Here is a 20,006-nt window from a genome sequence, read left to right as displayed (position 1 = left end):
AGCTATGTTCAGCTGGACTTGGATTGGTACTAGCCACCGGACTGGATCCAGCTACATGCTACTGAACGGTCTGAATTCCATTCTCTTCCAGAAGGACAGGACACAACTAGTGTCACAATCCCAGTCCTGGTAAATTCAGGGAGGTATACTTGGGGTTTACAGCCCAGCCTGTTGATAATTACAGCTGGTGGGGTTTACACCCCCTTGGATCTCGAAGAAGAAGAAGAGCTGGTAGCCAATCACCAGCAAACAAAGATATATTACAGTTTAAAATGTATGTGTGTTGGTGGGGGGGGGGGGGGGGTGTAATCTCTCTCATGTTCATATTCAGTGTTCATTCACTGGCAGTAGGTTATTTAATATTATCGTTTATTCAACTTGATAATAAATGAATAAGCATTTATCTCATTAAGGTTTGAATAAGCATTTGTCTCGTTGACAGATACAGGACACAGTTCCAGTGCTGACCTCTAATGCCCAGGTCACCTGAAGTGCATGTCTTACATGTGTGGGAGGAATGTGTGCAGAATCCAGTAGGAGGATGTGCAAGTTCCTCATTCAGAAATTCTTATCTGCAACCCTGGAGCTGCCGGCCATGTCACCGAAAACTACATTTAGCTACAACTATGGCCATAACAAACAATGCATCTAACATTAATCATCAAAAAAAATAATAAATAATGCGAAAGATTCTGCATATATTACTCCATGTGTCCATTTATGACTTTTCGTCTGAGGATCTTCTCAATTGGGATTGAATTCAGCCCACCTGATCTGCAATATGTCTAACCTAATATTGAAAAAACACCAAACACTAAGACTGCACTGCTCAGCGCTATATATCTTTTCTAACAGTCTTCTGCTACATTTGTGACCTTAGGACCCATTCCAGTCATAGTGGTCCTTTCACACACGTGGTGCGTCCTCGGTGATCCCAGTGTGCCGCTTGCAATCGTGCTACAATACATCACTTTCCCATGAGTTACTGTTACGCGTTTGCTCTCTGCCAGATGTCTGCATAGTCATGGCTTCATCTTGTATTACAAACCCCCCTTGGCTGCCCCCAGCGCCACATGCTAATGCTGTATACGCACATCCAGCTCAGCATTTTGTCCTCAGGTCCCCCGAGTCCAACGTCTGTCCTCACGTCTCTCTCCTTGTCATCCGTCCACGCGTCTGTTTCATTTGTTTTCCCTACTCATTTATGTGACACTTCTATGAAATCACAATGTATTTTTGGCACTTCTGAAAGTATATTAATTCTTTTTTAACCTGCTCTTTTCCCCCCCGGTCATGTACTCGGAGTTTGCACATATTCCAGTTACTCATCAGCGTTCACGGAAGCTTTTAAAAGTTTTACGCGTGAATTATGTATGCCTCTTGATTTTTACTTCACATTCCAACTAACTTCATGTATTTTTTATAGTCAGAGTATTTTGCTGTATTTCCTGCTCTTTATTTGATATTAAATCCTCTTTAGATATTCTTCCATACATTTTGTGCTAGATACCTGAAACTTTCCCCAACTGTGTTATAATCGTGCTGTGATTTCTTCACCTAACCAACGGAGATGAGCTCCAGGGATTCTGCAGCACAGATGAGTGTGCAGTACCAGCCCAGACCCAGACAGTGGGCATGTGGATTCAGGTCCCTGCCTGACAGCCGTGAGGTTTTGTTCAGCCTGCTTATAGGTGTCCTGCTCCAACCTAGAGAGAGTGACACACAGGTTGGACAAGTGGCACATCACATGACTGTTCAGATTAGTTCATAATTATCCAAATTCATAAACGGTTGACAAATTGACCTGGCATGTGTACGTGTGCTCTCTGTGTTTATTTTGGTAAAGTACACTTGGAATTTACGTCATTCACAGCCGCATTAAACAATGTTGTCTTCCGGATGGTTATTATAAGAATAATTATTATACGCGATAATCAAAACAACATTATAATGATGACATTTCCTTGACTAAACTTAAGAACCTAGTTTTTTTTTTTTATTCCGGAGTCATTTCGCTTATAATCACATTGACTTATAGCATAATGAAAATGAAGTCCTTCCTTAACGAGATAGCCTTACTAATTGTTAATGAATTTGAAGGATGCAAAATGACGTCTTCTTCATCAATGGTCCCTTTGTTACCTGTCTGCTATCTACTCAGTGTACTTATCTGCTCAGGGGCACAGAAATGGAAGTAAGCAGGGACACTATTGGCTCAGGGGCGATAGGATCGACGTAAGTACTTCCATACGAGTCTTATCCTCTCTATCGCAGCATGCGGATCTGCTAGGCAGATCTCTGGCCCCGCTCCGTATTGTATAACTTCACGGTTTATGGTTTTGAGACCAAAATGTAATCGTGGTACATGATAAGACCACATTTAAAATTCAGTCGAAGTTACTAAAGCTAATGATTGCAGCATGGACAATGGGGAAGAATATACTTCAACAGATGCGGTGCTTTTTCTGGGAACCAGCTGGCAAATACAATATTTATACGTTGCAGCCACGGAGCATAAAACATTGTTACTCAAGATTGTTTTAGTAGATACGTGTAAATACAACGATTACGACTCTACATAGGCTATTCGCTTGGTGAAAATCACTGTCAACTCGACAAAGACCAGCCCTGGAGTCAAAGGATAATTAACTTTAAATCAAAGGCCATATCAATATTTGAAGAATTTGTTAAATGTACGCATTTTTTCTGGAAGAGACCCTGCTGGATCTTCACTATGTTTTCAGCAGGGAATGACTCTAGTTCTGGTATTTTTCTTGGCTTACCCTACAGAATTCCATGTGAGTTTGAGAGAAATATTTGGGAGCAGTTGAGTTGCATTTAAAGATAATAAATAAAACTTTTAATGCCCTGTTCCTTTGTTAATTTCTTCTTCTGCTTCCCAAACCCTAATACGATTATAGGTAGCTCCCCTTTGGTTATTACACACAATGGTTTGAGCGTAGACTCCTGCCCACATTTTAAAGATCACTGGCTAATTGGCAATGAATGAAGTGTGTTTTACTTTCCAGACACAACAAACAAGTGATTCAGATTCACTTAATCTCATTTAAGAACCACGCATATGTGCCATACGCTGTCAACGCAAAACATCAGAATCTCCTTCAGCACATTCAACACGTCTCATCCGTCATATCAGCCTCTGGGTTTATTTTGATCACTTTCCAAAATGCTTTGGCTCCTGTTCTTTAATTCCTCAGACCTTACAAGGCAACCGCAGGCATCCAAGTAATATTCAACTGTTGTTCTGTCATGTTTGAGCTCAACTCTACATTTCTAATAAGAAGGATAGCATAAATACACAAGATTTATTCTTAGAAAACACAACTCAAGGAACTTTTACATTATAAGATTTATCTGATTATCTGATCAGTTACATACTTGGTCATTTGACACCCTTGATTGTGTAACAAAGATAATAGTAAGTTATTGTTTCAGTATTATAAAGTGCATAAAAGTTATCATGTAATAGTGTCTTCCCCAGAATAGGTAAGTAATACAGGCCTAATCAGGCCTAAATTCACATGTTTGGAGGATTCATCATCACACAGTAACAATTACCATAATTAAGAACATACACGATTGTCAGAATTACCATTAAAAAAATCATCTTCAAAAGTGGAAAGGTTGAAATTCGACACACTCAAGAGCAGACAGTCCAGTTATAAGCAATATTAGGAAAAAATCTGAAAACTGCTGAAATTATGTGACTGAAATTATTACGCACATTGGAATCAATGAAACTTACAAAGAAAAAGCCTTACTACATAATCTTACTATTCAGTATAATACTTTATGCAGTGTGTTGAGTCGCAACATGGCATTAAAAAAATAAAAGAATATAAATTACTAATATGTTGACAGATCATCGCACTTGGACATAAACGCCATATACTTACAATGTGTCACACAGAAAAACACGGTGGTAACATATGAAAGAAAACTGTCTTGATATGCATATATTGTACAAGAAGTAAATTTATAAAAAAAAAAAAAAATGTTGGTCACATGGTGCTCATGCAGTCTATTTGTAAAAACACATGGGCTTGATGTAGAGGGGAAGGTGATGGGGTGGGGGTTGCATTATGGGGCCATAAAATTGCCGCAGAACCACGGCCAACGGATGAAATCATCATGCGACCGGCATTGAGCCTCTCACAGCACCGTCAACATCAGAAAATATCGCTGCTCCAGGCCACGTCGGTTAATGCACATCTCCATGGCTACAGACGACTGACAAAGCACTGTCCACACATCTCAACTGCTGTGAAAAGCACTGACTGGATTTTCCCATGTTTGGTTATGGAGTGAAATGTCTTGTTCACCTCAAAGACAGAGTTTGATCATCGGTTGAAGACCTGTTAAAAGAGAGTCTAAGACATGGTGGCACTGGATTTTTGTAGATTTGTTGGGGGGGGGGGTAGTGTACTCTGTCTCCAGGGTACTGTCCTCAGTTCAGTTTCCCACCAGCAGACCGGTAAATTCCAGGAGCCCGGCGGTTCATCGGCTGCCTGCCTCAGAAGTCTGACGGGCGGATCATCATGGTGGTGGAGCGCAGGGAGTAGCTGGGGCCTCGGAAGTGATGCCACTTGATGCCGTTGAGCTTGCGGATGTTGTGCCCCACTGTGTAGTACATGCCATTGAGGTTCGAAAGGCCGCAGGCATCGAACCACCAGCCTGAAAGAGGAACACGCCAGCTAAACAGACAAAATTCGGCACACAAATCCCATGTGGGTCTCTCACTAGGTCATAATTAAAACAGTCCGACAAACAGCTTAGTGGGGTTCTAGGGAAAATATTTGAGTTGTTAGTAAGGGCTCATAATGTTCAGCAAAGGAAATGAATAACATGAAACTCATGTTTGGCAAAAGATGCAAATTTGTACCCAGTGAAATTTGTCAGATTTTACATGATGGAAAATGTGGGCCAGTTTAGCAATGGATAAGATTCTAGGTTCAACTCCTGGCTGGCTTGAGTCTCTTCCTGTTGGGGGTGAGTGTGGCTCAGTGTATTAGGACACTATGCTTGTAACTGGAAGGTTGCTGTTTCATGCCCCTTGGTCATCAGACTGATTTTAGTGTTGGGCCAAGGCCCCTAACCCCCAATTGCTCCAGAGACTGTCTGACTCTACCTTTTCAATTGTATGTCTCTTTGGATAAAAGCGGCTGCTAAATAAACATAAATATCTTCAAAGTACAGAGATAAAAGCAGGCGTCATCTGAGGTAATCCTGTCCAAGGTTTGGCACCTAAACCTTGGAGTCCCAAGAAGAGCATGTGAGTTGTTTCAACGTCCCTTCTTGGTCTATTTTTGCTGGTGTTGGGATCCAGTTACCCTTCACCATCACTAACCTCTCTGTTTTTTTTTACTACACTCACGCCTGCTGAGTGTGAGTGTAAGTCGTGCTTTTATTTTCAAAGCGTTTCATGGGTCAGCGAGGGGAATGCAGTATACGCAGGGCGGAAAGGCATGACCAGCCGTTCTTTGGTCTTTCACTATCCTTTCACTCAAGCCCTGTTTATTTTGGATCAAATATGTCAGCCACCTATTTCAGAAGCTTTTTCAGCTCGTTTGCGGTTCTTCAAACACTGTTATTTGTTCTGAAATTATTTTCAAAAGTCAATGTACAGTTATTTCATGGTCAAGTAAATGCTCGGAGTATCAGACATTCAAAGTAAATAGCTGTACGCTTAGAAATGTTTGATCATCTTAATGTGCTTCAGCAATGAAGTCTTATGATTGAAGTCTTGCTACTTAAAACTTGTGTTATTTTACCTTTATCTGCCTAATCTGATCTCTTAGAGAAAAACTGCTTTTTTAAAACTTACTTTTGGTGTCAATTATCACTTTCATCCTTCTGCTGGAGCTACATTCAAGAGCTAAGCTTTTACTCGAGAAAAATATGACATTTGCATCTGGCATCAGAACATCTGGAAAGAGAGAAAAGTCCCTCAGCTTAACGAGAGCTATCACTTTCGCTGCTGTTCTTTTTCACTTGTTTTGGGCTCAGGTTCATCATCCCTGTTTATTATAGAAAGCAGGGCACAGGGTATGGCTTCCTTGTTACAGCTGATGGCTATTGGTCACATTGCGAGTCACATGGTACAGGAACATTGCATCTTTCCATGCACCTGACAAATCCTCTCTCCAATAGAAGAATCCAAAATTATGCCTGTTGCTATGGAGCCTCCCAGCTGCAATTTTAGTATGACACCCTTCAGCTTTCTGTTTTTACGTCAGTATTTCTATTTGCTTAATGTTGACCAGAGGGAACAACTTAACCTAGCTGAAATGTCAAATTACAATGGGATGTAAGTTTCAACAGTGTTTTTCATAAAGGTGGTCATGGCTTACACTGATAGGGTCTTAATCAGTGCTTTCGGATTTTGGTATCAGATAAGAATCAGATTTGGTGGCTTTACACTAGTTGACACCATATTATTTATTAACTTAAAGGTTATATTTATCAAAATTCATATACAATAATAATAAAGGAAAAATTCCTTTTATACAGTATGCTTGTATTCTGTATGTGTAGGATGTTCATAAATCAAAACTAAATATTTTAAAAAGTGATTTGCTTGTGTTCCCCTGGGATCAATAAAGTATATCTTATCTTAATAGTAAAAGTTAACCAACAGGGAAAATCAGCGGCAGCTAACACGACACTGAACAGCTGCTGCAGCGAATTTAATTTCCTCAGCTTGAAAGTTAATCAAACTTCATGTCACTGAAAATTACAAAAATATGTTGGTCTTAAATATGATGAGGGGCCAGAGCTGTTTCCATACCTCCAGTCAGCATGAGGGCGCACTTGCAAAGGCAGTTGTCATGGTCAGAGTCACGAGTGCTGAAACTGGTGCCGTGGGCTGCCAGACTGCTCTGCATCCCAGCTGTTCCACTGTAGCCCCTCAAGAACAGCCTAAAGACATCGCAGAAGGCATTGAACACACAGTCGTGCAAATCCTATAGCTTATGTGTTACTCCTATAGACCTGGATTTCCGGTAAATGTAATACACAGGTAAACTGCACTGACATCTAATTTTCTGTGCAATTAATGACCGAGGTTTGTATACCACAGCTGCTGAATAGTTAACATAATTTTGCTTGTGACCAAAATGACATAAAAGATACCCAGAGCTCAAAATGTATAAAGAGAAGGGATCTGTGGAATAATTATGTATCACATTCTGTTCCAGTCTAATAACCTCATCTTTTAGGCTTGAGGCCATATACAAACATGGCATTTGATTTTCAGTACAAAGGAGGTGATGAGCATTGCAGAAAAAATGGATTTGGGTCAAATATCCATGTCTGCAAGCCTGTGCTTGTGTTGGGGGCAAGGATGACTATCCAGTGTCGCACTGCACTAATTGCTGTTCTCTGCAGCTGGAGCCAGTATGGCTACTTGGGCCTGGCTGAGCCGTGCTAATCACATCATCTAGCTCGACGAGCCAGATAATGCGCAGCTCCGTTTCCTGAGCTCGCAGACTGCCGGAAGGCTTTCCACTTCGCTGGAAATTCTCTGCTTCACTGACAGGTGAGAGGTCATTCAAAAATGTGGCTTGGAAAACCAGAGGAAAAATCACAGGTGGAAGAAGTCAATGTCATTTCAAGAGCTGCAGTCAGCACTTTTCCAGCAATCCTGGATAAAAGCAGGAAGTGCTCATCCAGCGAAGACTTCATGGAGCCTTTTTGTTGTTTTTGGGATATAAACGGTGGATCAGTTGCAGATCCATTTGGAAATTCAGAGAACTATTTGTATGTCACATTGATAACACCTGATAAAATCATCCATCTGCCTTCAATGATCACTCGTCTAGCAGAGTCATCATGAGCTTACAGTCTATCCCAGGAAGCAAGAGGAGACAACGCGGGCAGGATGTCAGTCCATCGCGGGACACACACAGCTGTGGCTGAAGAGGAGGAATCCGGAGGAAAGCGAAGGTGGTAGAACGTACCGGTAGTGCTGCTTCTCGTCACCCAGCTGAAACTTGTCGTAAAGCGAGTATGGCGAGTTGCCCTCCCAGTCCTGCAGCTCCACCCGCAGCGAGTACTGCGGCTGGCTGGTCGCGGTCATCCTGAACACCACCTCATTGCCCAGCCAATGCTCCCCAGCAACATCACCAAAGCCCTGTGTTTTTCAAAGAACGACTCTGTCAGTTCTTAAATATGCAATTGTTTGATCACCCACAGCAGCATATGAAGTATAAATGAGGAATAATGACCACAGCAAAGCATTTCACATTAAACTACACTTATGGGCCAATTTGTTAGGTTCACCTGCTTCTCCAAACACCAAATCATGTGACTTCAACTGAATACACACACGTGCAGGCAGGGTCAAGAGGTTCACTTCCTGTTTGGCTAAGGATCAGAATGGCCAAGGTGAACAATCCCAGCGATTTTGAATGTGCTTCCAGCCTGTCAGAAACAGCCCCCTTCCTGAGATTTTCACAAACTGCAGCGTCTAGAATTTACTGACCATGGTATGACAGACAAAATCCATCCAATCTGGGGCGGTAAAGGAGAATGCCCAGACCTGCTAAAGCTAACAGTGGTGTATAGCTTCTGAACACATCTCTTGTCTACTATTGAAGCTGTTTTGGAGGCAAAAGTTATTTCTACCTAGTCCTAGCTAGGCATACCTAATGAAACAGCCACTGCATAACACTGTATTAAAATGGGCATAACCTTCACGGAAATGGTTCATAGTGGGGGGTGCAATGGAGGCAAGTCATGAAAGCTGTAACGTTGTAAGAGCCTTAATATTTTCTTAATATTACCGTTACTGTTGCTCACACATAAGTAAACCTTTGTCTTACATGCACTGAACCTTAACATCACCACCGTCAAATGAGTCAACGTCTGACAGTGTGCTCATCATCACACTCGCTAGCTTTAACAGTCCTGCGTTCAGGGAGTAATTTGCGAACATCTCTGCAGTCAGCAAAGAACCTCGACACGTAACTTAATGGAACATCTTTGGAATAGGCCAGCACACAGAACTAGGGTGCCTTCCTGTGTCTTCACGGAGAACCGGAGCGTGGTGCTACGCATCAGCAGACAGTGCTGACGAGTGCAGGCAGAATGATAACAAACACTCTGGCAAGTTCTATTCATAACCATGTGTCCCGTAACTTTCAGCAGAATAACCCATTTAAAACCTCAATCCAATAAACTCATATACCTCAAAGCACAAAATAAGGCCTCTAAAACCATAATTCAGCATTTAAACGGTATAATGTAATAAAAATATATAGTGCATAAAAGATGTTATTTATATAAAAATTAAAGATAGCTGTAAAAATAAATATAATCATTTATTACACTTTTTCCCTGGAAAGCCAGTGCCTGATTTGCCCACAGTAACAGTATTATTTTAAATGAATCATCATTACTCATGATTAAATACACAGTGAAATGACTTTAACTGGGGAAAGGATGAAATGGAAAAATCCATCCTGTGAATAACATTTGAGAAATTGTGGCGAAATTGTGTTTCTGGAGAAATTACGACATTTTTAATCAAGTAATGTAATCCAGTAATATAAACATAATATTGTAGATGCCATTAGAAGTTTACCATCATTTTCTGGGATGATGACACGTTTTAGATTATTCTGAACAACTTGTACGTCTTTCGCATTTATTACCTAAGACTGTTTCGGTGTGATGTGAGCGTAGCCTACTACACTTTAGGCTCCATAACAGAGCGTAGGTGTACAAGGATGGACAGCGATGGGACATTGGGAAGGCTGGGTTACATTTGGCTGTAGGCAAGCAAGAACAATCGCCAAGATGCTGGGATTTTGAAATACTCTGTTACAGTCGACTTGTACTTTTTAGTATTTGCTAAGATTGTAAAAATTGTGTAGATTTTGGAAAACAGCAAGTGACAGGAAAGGCTTGTCAAAACATTTTCTGGGTAAATAGGGAAGATTTCCAAATGAACGCGTCGTGGCAACGAAAGATTATTTACATTGCGGCTGAAACGTCTCATTTGGCTGCCGACTGCTGGCCGCGACACATCTCCGCGTTGGGACACGTGTGACGATCTGACGTCTGTGCGTTATGCAAACAGAGAGATTAAGTGCCTCTGAGGTTGAGACGGTGTTCATCGGCACCTTAAAGATAAACAGCCCAGTTCCGTCTGAAGCAGGTGAACTCCCTTTGCTTCTGTTTTTGTACAATTTTGCTCTGATTCCTTTATAATCCACAGGACCTAAACAGGATGTCTTTGCATTTCTGCTGCCGTGTTTAAAGCAGAACAGCGGTGTTTGCATTACTGTTCTGATTCAGGAAAGACACACGTCTGAATAATGTTAGGCTATATTGCCATTGCTTCCCATCTTTTCTAATAAATCTTTTAAGTTTGCATGTCATTTAATACTCAAATCTTAGGCGTATATCAATAGTTCTGAACTGGGATATAATTTGGCATTAAAATTGATATTTTGTGGAGGTTTTTAAATATGAAAGTAAATTCATGGTACATAATGCAGCTTATGTATTGTCTTTTAATTTTTTTTCTGCTTCCATAAGAACCTCTAAAAGGAAATAAAATAAAACAGCTAATATCACCATATTACTGTAAATGCTTCATAAACAAACTGTATTACATAACATGCATGAACACTGAACCAGCCCTGAGATTTACAGTAAAATTCCACTTGCTTACATGGTGAAGAAATCGTTCTTTACTCTGCTGAGGTCAAAGGGCGCCACCTTATGTGGGGGCGCCGACTGGCCAAGCTAGTTTGGGGGGCACTGGAGGTGATGATCGCCTAAGATGCCATATTAGCAAAGTCTGGCACTGAATTCTCCTATGGAAAAGCTAACTATGCTTGGAAATTATTAAACTAATGCATGTGAAATTTACTTAGTGACAGGAATTAAATTACAATGAACACCACGGACTTCCAGATACCATGTTAGAAACATGTAAATGCATATTTTATGACCTAGAAAACAAAACAGCTGGTATAGATTACTACCAGATTAAACATAAGGGAACAACATGTTTTCCGCTGTTGCAATTACGCAGTTGGTTGCACGCTTCAGTGTCCTTCTTTTCAGTTGTGGTACCCTATGACCATCGACAGTTACTCTGAATGGGACTGCTTAGTATGATAAGCCAACCATAAAACTTAGGAAGTAACAGAAAAGCTTTGACCCCCCCCCCCCCCCATCTGTATGAACCCACATCAATGTATCTAAAAATTAGACCGGTGTTGAATCTATTTCTGTGTGGCCAGTACTACTGAACAGTTAGTAGATCGTATACTTGTGCGGAGTCTCTCATAATCTCAGTTGTGAAGATTTCAAATGTAGGTAGGTACTGTAGGTAGGTAGGTAGATACATGCATACATACTGTAAATAGATAGAAATCTCAGTAACATTTTACTTAAAGCAGTCATTACTATGCATTATAGATACCTTCATAATACACAATAATGCATTCATAAAGTATTATAAACACGGCTATAGCTATTTATGAAAATGCATAACACATGATAGCCATGTTTATTATGCATTATGAATGCTCTATGAAGCTCTCATCTATAATGTGCTATAAATACCTTCATAATGCATTACAATGGTGAGTATAAGCCATTATAATGCATTATGAAGGTACAGTGTACCGAAAAATTTTGTGTGCACTAAAAAAAATGAAATTGAAGATATTGATTGTGAAATTGTATGATTATTTTCCTCAATGCATTGGATATTTCAGCAGTTTTAGCCATGCTGGGACACTCAACTAACCCATTACATTTACATGTTTCTGCTTGTGTGGAGAATGACCAAGGCTACTGATAGAACCCAAGGGCACCCAATTATCTACCTATTTGAATCACTTGCTGTTATGTGTTGTGTTAAATGATCTCTGTTATGACTCCTCCCATTGGTACATATTTGTGCAACTATGAATGGCCAGGCGTACAAATAATTGTTTGAAGGCAATAAATTACATCATTTGAAAACAATTCCAGAATAAGTTTTTCTTGTTTCTTTACATAACCCATATAATTGTAACATTTTAGACAGTTTTAAAATTTGTTCTTCAATATCCTCAATACCATTTCCATTTTTGACCATTTTTCAGTGTACAAAACATTTTTGGCTTCATAGACCGTTGATTAATACCGCATGAAATAGCTAGCTAGATAGATAGATTGATTGATTCACAGAGTTGCTATGACAGCCAGATGTTCAGGACAGCCCTGGAGTCTCATAGAAAAATCTTTCAATTGGGGAACTAGCATCCCTTAGAAATCCACTCTGTGCATTTCGGTGACCATAATGGAAAAATCGATTTGTCGGGGGACCAGTGTCCCTTATCGATCTGCGATATAGTGACCCTAAAGGATGGTCAGTCGCAGCTTTGAGGATTGAGTCCTGATTTTGTCTGTTTACTCTTTGTTTCAAACTAGAGGATCTGTTAGCTCAGGGCATCTAAATCTGGCAAGCCAGGGGAGGTCCATGTTAGGGTCGGGTAAATCATCCAAAAAAACACCTATGTCCTAAAAAGCTTTTTATATTGCCTTTGAAAAACACTTCAAATAGAAACATGACAATCTCTCCCCATTTCTCTTGGGGAGTGTGTCGACCGATGGTCCCACATTCACATGCAGGGTCTAAAATTCAAGGACACCGGCAGCACAGCGGGGGCTGCAGGGAGCCGGTGTGGCAATATGAGAATAACTACCATTTTGTACTCCTTCCATGTCCGCTGGAAGTCCACACTGCCGTTTACTCGGCGTTGGAAGACTGTCCAGCCACCCCCGCTGGTCTGCATGTCGCAGAAAACCTGTGCAGAGGAAACACTCACGATGTCAGAACGGGATGCAGCCAGTGCTACCACAGAGCACAAAACACAGTAGTGGTGTAATGCAGTAAAGACCATTCAGTGCCATTTTACAGAATATATCAAGCATGCATTTTTTTAAAAATCACAGCACATACACTCGGCGCAGCTGTCAAAATTTCAAAAATTGCCCGTCGATGTACTTAAAAACCGAAACATCTAAAAACCTTGCTCGACGGCCCATTCCCACCTTGGTTGGCTCCGTGGCGTTGCTGTCAGCGTATATGTGGTACACGCCGCTCGTATTATAACCTGCCTTGTAGATCTCGGCACAGTCCCGAAATCTCAGCTGCCTCCAGTGTGGCGCTGTGGGAAGGAAACGTCAAGCACACTCTTCAGGTGCATGGATCGCTTTAATTGACCTTTTTCTTATCTCGTAAAAAATGATTCTCCATTTTCACTGCTGTTCTGTATAGACGTGCCAGTCTTCCTGCTTCCTGCATGTGCTTTACAAATAAATATATGTTGGCAGTTGTAGCCACACTCTTCAAGCAGAGCAACCTGAAGGCTAGAGATCAAAGTATGTTGGGGGTGGGGGGGGGGGGGGTGCTTTTCCACATTTTTGGTTTAGAATCTGCGTAAAGATGCTGGCAGGAATAATAATAATAAAAAAACCTCTTCCAAGTGTTTCCAAATTACTATACTAAAACGAATTTTAAAAATCAATATCAATACCGAGAGGATGTTCATATTCCAAAACAAAAACTAGTGGCCGTGCAAAGCAATCATTATAAATTTAGCACCCCGTCCAGCATGGTTGGCTTACAAAAAAGTACATTGTATCTTTGATTGTAAACCTAATGTAGACATTAATACACAGCTGGCTAGTTTATTATGCCTGTTTGAAGTGATTGGGGTATAAGAAACACAAACAGTCCTTAATTCATTTATCTTCAAACAACTTATCTAGTACAGGGTCAGACGGGAACGCGCTGGATAGGACGTCAGCCCATCACAGGACTCACACGCACACAGCGGGCGGGGGAACGCGCTGGATAGGACGTCATCCCATCACAGGACTCACAGAGCGGGCGGGGGAATGCGCTGGATAGGACGTCATCCCATCACAGGACTCACACGCACACAGCGGGCGGGGGAACGCGCTGGATAGGACGTCATCCCATCACAGGACTCACAGAGCGGGCGGGGGAACGCGCTGGATAGGACGCCATCCCATCACAGGACTCACACGCACACAGCGGGCGGGGGAACGCGCTGGATAGGACGTCATCCCATCACAGGACTCACAGAGCGGGCGGGGGAACGCGCTGGATAGGACGTCATCCCATCACAGGACTCACAGAGCGGGCGGGGGAACGCGCTGGATAGGACGTCATCCCATCACAGGACTCACACGCTCACAGCGGGCGGGGGAACGCGCTGGATAGGACGTCATCCCATCACAGGACTCACACGCTCACAGCGGGCGGGGGAACGCGCTGGATAGGACGTCATCACAGGACTCACACGCTCACAGCGGGCGGGGGAACGAGCTGGATAGGACGTCATCACAGGACTCACACACACACAGCGGGCGGGGGAACGCGCTGAATAGGACGTCATCACAGGACTCACACGCTCACAGCGGGCAGGGGAACGCGCTGGATAGGACGTCATCCCATCACAGGACTCACACGCTCACAGCGGGCGGGGGAACGCGCTGGATAGGACGTCATCCCATCACAGGACTCACACGCTCACAGCGGGCGGGGGAACGCGCTGGATAGGACGTCATCACAGGACTCACACGCTCACAGCGGGCGGGGGAACGCGCTGGATAGGACGTCATCCCATCACAGGACTCACACGCTCACAGCGGGCGGGGGAACGCGCTGGATAGGACGTCATCACAGGACTCACACGCTCACAGCGGGCGGGGGAACGCGCTGGATAGGACGTCATCCCATCACAGGACTCACACGCTCACAGCGGGCGGGGGAACGCGCTGGATAGGACGTCATCCCATCACAGGACTCACACGCTCACAGCGGGCGGGGGAACGCGCTGGATAGGACGTCATCACAGGACTCACACGCTCACAGCGGGCGGGGGAACGCGCTGGATAGGACGTCATCCCATCACAGGACTCACACGCTCACAGCGGGCGGGGGAACGCGCTGGATAGGACGTCATCACAGGACTCACACGCTCACAGCGGGCGGGGGAACGCGCTGGATAGGACGTCATCACAGGACTCACACGCACACAGCGGGCGGGGGAACGCGCTGGATAGGACGTCATCACAGGACTCACACGCTCACAGCGGGCGGGGGAACGCGCTGGATAGGACATCATCCCATCACAGGACTCACACGCACACAGTGGGCGGGGGAACGCGCTTTATAGGACATCATCCCATCACAGGACTCACACGCACACAGTGGGCGGGGGAACGCGCTGGATAGGACGTCATCACAGGACTCACACGCTCACAGCGGGCGGGGGAACGCGCTGGATAGGACGTCATCCCATCACAGGACTCACACGCACACAGCGGGCAACTTAAAGGCAACAGAAAACCCACATGCATGTGGGCAGAACATGCAAACTGCATAGTGACAGAGCCAGGGACAGGATGCAAAGCCACAATACTAGAGGTGAGAGGCAATAGTGCTACCCACTTAACCACCGGACCGTATACAGTTCCAGTGAAAAGTCTGGACACACCTACTGAAAATCATTTGTTTTTTCACATCATAACTACCCTAAGCACACCTAGAGGGTATCTAAGCACCGTATTATCTTGTGAACAAGGAATGAGATGGAGTGCTACAACAGATGACCTGCCCCCCCCCGCCCCCCCATCCGCCTATACACCCTATAGAGGTGGTTTGGAATGAGTTAGATTGAAGAGTAAGATGAATGTGCCATCTTGTGCCCAGACCTCATGGAAACCCCTTCAGGACTGTGGGAGAAGCATTCCAGGTGGCTACATCTGGAAGCTGGTTGAAAGAATCACATGAGTCTGCAATGCTGTCATCAAAGGCAGGGGGGGCTCTTTTGAAGAGCTGAAAACGTAAAAAAAAATTCAGATGTTGAATACTTACGTTGGTCATTGCAGTATGTGAATTGTACTATTTCATTGCCTCTAGACCTTTTACTATAAATTGAATAACAGCTAAAATAGAAACAAATGCATTATAAATAGAAATGCCCAGACTTTTCACTGGTGCCATATTTCCCAGAGCAATTTCATTAAGTACCACGTCAAAGGAAAATAGAGAAGTATCCTCCCCCGGATCTCAACCAAGAACCTTCTGGCTAAGCTACCTGATCCCACGGATAACAGGCTCATGAGTCTGTGCACCGAGTCCATAAGCTGCTGCTGCTGCCTCTGCAGGGCGGAGTTGTTGCTGCTGGCAACGTGCAGCTGCCTCTCCAGGGCCTCGATGGCCGTCGCCTGACGCAGCACCACGCTCTGCAGCCTCTGCTTCTCCTCCCGCTGCCGGTCCATCTCCGTCTTCTGCTGTGACTCCAGAATGCGCACCTTGTTCTCCAGAAGTCTGATTTTGCGTAAAAACATGCAGAAGTCACGCTTTCGCATTCCCATATCCAATATAATCTGTCACCAACGCATTAGCCAACACAGACGTGTAAAATATTTGTAGATTTTATTGTAAATGTTAGTAGAACAGGATGACAGTGATCCTTATCAAAATCTGAGAGCTGAATCTCCAAGATTAAACATTGGCTGCAAAATTCATATGTTCATTTCTGCATTTTTAACAATTGAAAACATTTGAAAACCATTTATCAACATTTTTTTCTAATGATGTCATTGTTGTGTAAGTTTAAAGGGAATCTTTAGCATGCTTGGAGTACAAAAAGGATTAAATTGTGAGTAATATAATACACTACAGTGATTGCGTTCGTTACAATATCATTTATTTGCAATTGCATTGCAGATGTATTCGAGATGTTTGGAAGGATATTCTGATTCCGTTTTGACACATCGCTCCCTATACAATAAAAGAAACACTAGAGGATTTCATGTAGTAATCTTTTGTCAGGAGAAACTTAAGTATTAACACATGTGGTTGTAACGACACAAAAAAAGCCACCTTGCAAATAAATACGAGATTTGAAAACCAGATTGCACTTGCCAACATATTTAAATCTTTATGCTACCTGTTTTTGTCCTGAAGTTTGGAAATCTCCGTGACCTGTATTAGCAGCTCCTTCTCTAGCTTGTTTGTCGAGAGCGTGTTTTCCAACAGCTGGATCTCTATCCTGGACGTCTGGTTGATGACCTGGACCACAGGAACCACAGAGAAACAACTCGCGTTTTTGACTTGTCTCTGAGTCAACGCGGTTGTCAGAACTTTGCATGGCATATTTAACATCAGTTATGACTATATTTCAAACTAGGTTTAAAATGTTTTTTCTTTGCGATCTGTACAGATGCCAGCAACTGAAAATTGCCATAAGTCTCGAAGTCGTTCATGAGTGAAACAGGGAGTTTACTTTGGATTAAAAATTACTACTAGCTCCACTGAATAAAACTGATATTATTTTAATACCTTATTTGTCATATTATGAGATGGCCAGTTTTGACAGCCATTACTGACGCTGCAATGAGATCGTCAAAACTAATTACATTTTGGCTGCTCATAGAATTCATTAAAGGTCTCTGAAGAATTTACTGTAGTTTTACTACACTTGTGTACTGGGAAGTCACAGGCATTTAACTGGCCATGCAAAATGCAACAGCAGAAATAATGTATGACAAAGCATAACATACACCCATGCATTACATGCATGACAGTATACAGTAGGTATGTGGGGAAAAGGCTGCAATCAGTTAAGAAATGTAACGCAGGTGGACATAGTCTATATATAAATGGCACATTTTACTTAGAAAGGTGCATACAGCATGAACCTCTCAGAATTTTCCTCTATGGGTGTAATGTTATTTTTGTCTCATTTATTCACCCATCAGTCTTGAATCTGCTTATCCTGGACAGGGTTGGGGTTATTTGTGCTATTTTATTATTATTATTATTTTATTTATTTATTTATTTAATTATTTTATAATAATGGGTATGCCTAATTCTATCCAGAAGATTTACTGCAAAAAAACCTGGTGCACTTTATTACATATGTACTATATGAACTATAGGTACTATATGTATGTACTCCTATGTACTATATGAACTATAGATACTATATGTATGTACTCCTATGTACTATATGAACTATAGGTACTATATGTATGTACTCCTATGTACTATATGAACTATAGATACTATATGTATGTACTCCTATGTACTATATGAACTATAGGTACTATATGTATGTACTCCTATGTACTATATGAACTATAGATACTATATGTATGTACTCCTATGTACTATATGAACTATAGGTACTATATGTATGTACTCCTATGTACTGTATGTACTAACTGGATGTTTATGTGTAGGCTTCTATGCATTAGAGGGTGAAAAAGCTGGATTATGTTTGTTAGGGACTCTTTTTCCCCATTACCTGCGCTTCCACAACATTGAGTTTGCGGGTCTGCTCTGCTGTCTGAGTCAGTAGGTTGGTGCCCATCTCCAGCATGGTGGCAGTCTGGTTGTGAACAGCGTGGGCTTGGATCTGAACCAGCTCTGTTTTAATGTTCCCCTGGATGTAGTTCTCCAGCTGGTCCATGTGTACGGGAGACAGGATATTTGGGAATAAACATGCAGTACATCAATGCATTTTTTGCAACAGATTGGTCAGGGATTTATGGCTGTAGTTGCCATAATGCTTCATATGTGTAGATTTCTTAATTAACAGCTTCCTGTACAATCCTCACTTCACAGTCCTTCCTGCCCCCACAGCAGCTGTGAGACGTGATGCTCCTTAACTGGAATCACCATGTGGCAGCAATCACACACTTCCCAGTGGTTGATCCCCCTGTTCCCATCGGATTAAACCAACCAGTGACTGACAGAAGCCTCTGTGGGTTTTGATCCCATATTTCCACCGTGACCAACTTTACGTTTTGTATATAGATTGTATCATACAGTCTAATTATCACGATAGCTGACCAGTCACCCTTTAATTTAGTTGGTCCGACAGGAAAAATATAAAAACCAGTAATGACCGCATACTGATTTCAGTGCCTTAGGCTAAGAACCCAGTAAAACTTTACTTTAAAGCTTTCCTTACCAAGTGTTTTGACATGTAATGACAACCATCTGTCATTCATGTGTTACGTTTAGAGCCATTTTAAATCAGAAGGACAATAGTACATAAACTAAACATTATGATTTTTCATTTATATCATTGTGAGTTTATTAACAATGTCCTTGTACATTTTTCTGCATGGATCGTGACAGACCTACATCCAGAGTCTGTCTTCCTCCACCTTTCTCTAAAAGATTGTCAAGTGAACTATCACCGCAGATGACATCCAGGTATGAGAAATAATCACAATACAAATCACAATAAATTCAAAATTGCTACATCTGTGGCCAAAGACCCTTTGCCTGAAAGCGAGACACAGATTCCTCACTGCCTCTGTCCCTTCAGTCGTCTTCAGTGGGTGTATGTTTAACTTTTCGTTTTATTTTGGATCATTAGCATTTCCTCTGGAGCTCTCGTTTCAGCACATGCTGAATGCAAATAGCAGCACAAATATACAAGTTCATATAAACCCTTCTGGCCCAAGCTCAAAGCACTGAGCTATTTTTTATTTATTTACACACTTTTTTTTTTTTGAAAAGAAAGAAAAAAGTGGCATTTTTCATGTACCTCAGTTTTCAGCCTTTATACCCAGTTTAGGGATTTAAGCTGCTCTGTAATGTCAAATATCAGCAGGCAAATCACCTTTCTAGTTAAAAATTTACAATAGTGTAACTGTGCATTATTAATAATAACAGTAATTATTATTATTGCCATTAAATGCATATGTCTTGCTGCAACAACATTTTGTGTGTGAGCTGCGCGACGAGGCCACTTTGGCCAGCTGTGTCACTGCACCGTGGGATGTAATTCATGTGAGAATTTGAATGACAGACAGATGTACCTGTAAAACCCGGCAAAAACGTGGTCATAAACTACAGATCAGACAGCGGCGGGTGCTGACAGAATAAAACCAAACACAAAAAAGAGCAACTGTTTAGAAAA

The 20,006-nt window shown here is 42.3% G+C and overlaps 1 protein-coding gene across 1 annotated transcript in view; it reads right to left on the bottom strand.

Annotated features, from left to right (window-relative positions):
* Nucleotides 1-3,148: 3,148 nt before the first annotated feature.
* Nucleotides 3,149-20,006, bottom strand: part of angpt4 (angiopoietin 4) — a 35,600-nt gene continuing 18,742 nt past the window's right edge. The window contains exons 2-9 of the mRNA XM_072715519.1: nt 18,378-18,533; nt 17,019-17,140; nt 16,161-16,393; nt 13,081-13,196; nt 12,732-12,833; nt 7,980-8,152; nt 6,809-6,939; nt 3,149-4,695 (exon numbers count right to left, since the gene is read on the bottom strand). Coding sequence (XP_072571620.1) covers nt 4,535-4,695; nt 6,809-6,939; nt 7,980-8,152; nt 12,732-12,833; nt 13,081-13,196; nt 16,161-16,393; nt 17,019-17,140; nt 18,378-18,533 — 1,194 coding nt within the window. The 3' untranslated portion in view covers nt 3,149-4,534. The remainder of the gene's footprint in view (nt 4,696-6,808; nt 6,940-7,979; nt 8,153-12,731; nt 12,834-13,080; nt 13,197-16,160; nt 16,394-17,018; nt 17,141-18,377; nt 18,534-20,006) is intronic.

This window comes from Paramormyrops kingsleyae, chromosome 8 (assembly GCF_048594095.1).
Source record: "Paramormyrops kingsleyae isolate MSU_618 chromosome 8, PKINGS_0.4, whole genome shotgun sequence".
Classification (NCBI taxonomy): domain Eukaryota; kingdom Metazoa; phylum Chordata; class Actinopteri; order Osteoglossiformes; family Mormyridae; genus Paramormyrops; species Paramormyrops kingsleyae.
This window is presented reverse-complemented; position numbering and strand designations above follow the sequence as displayed.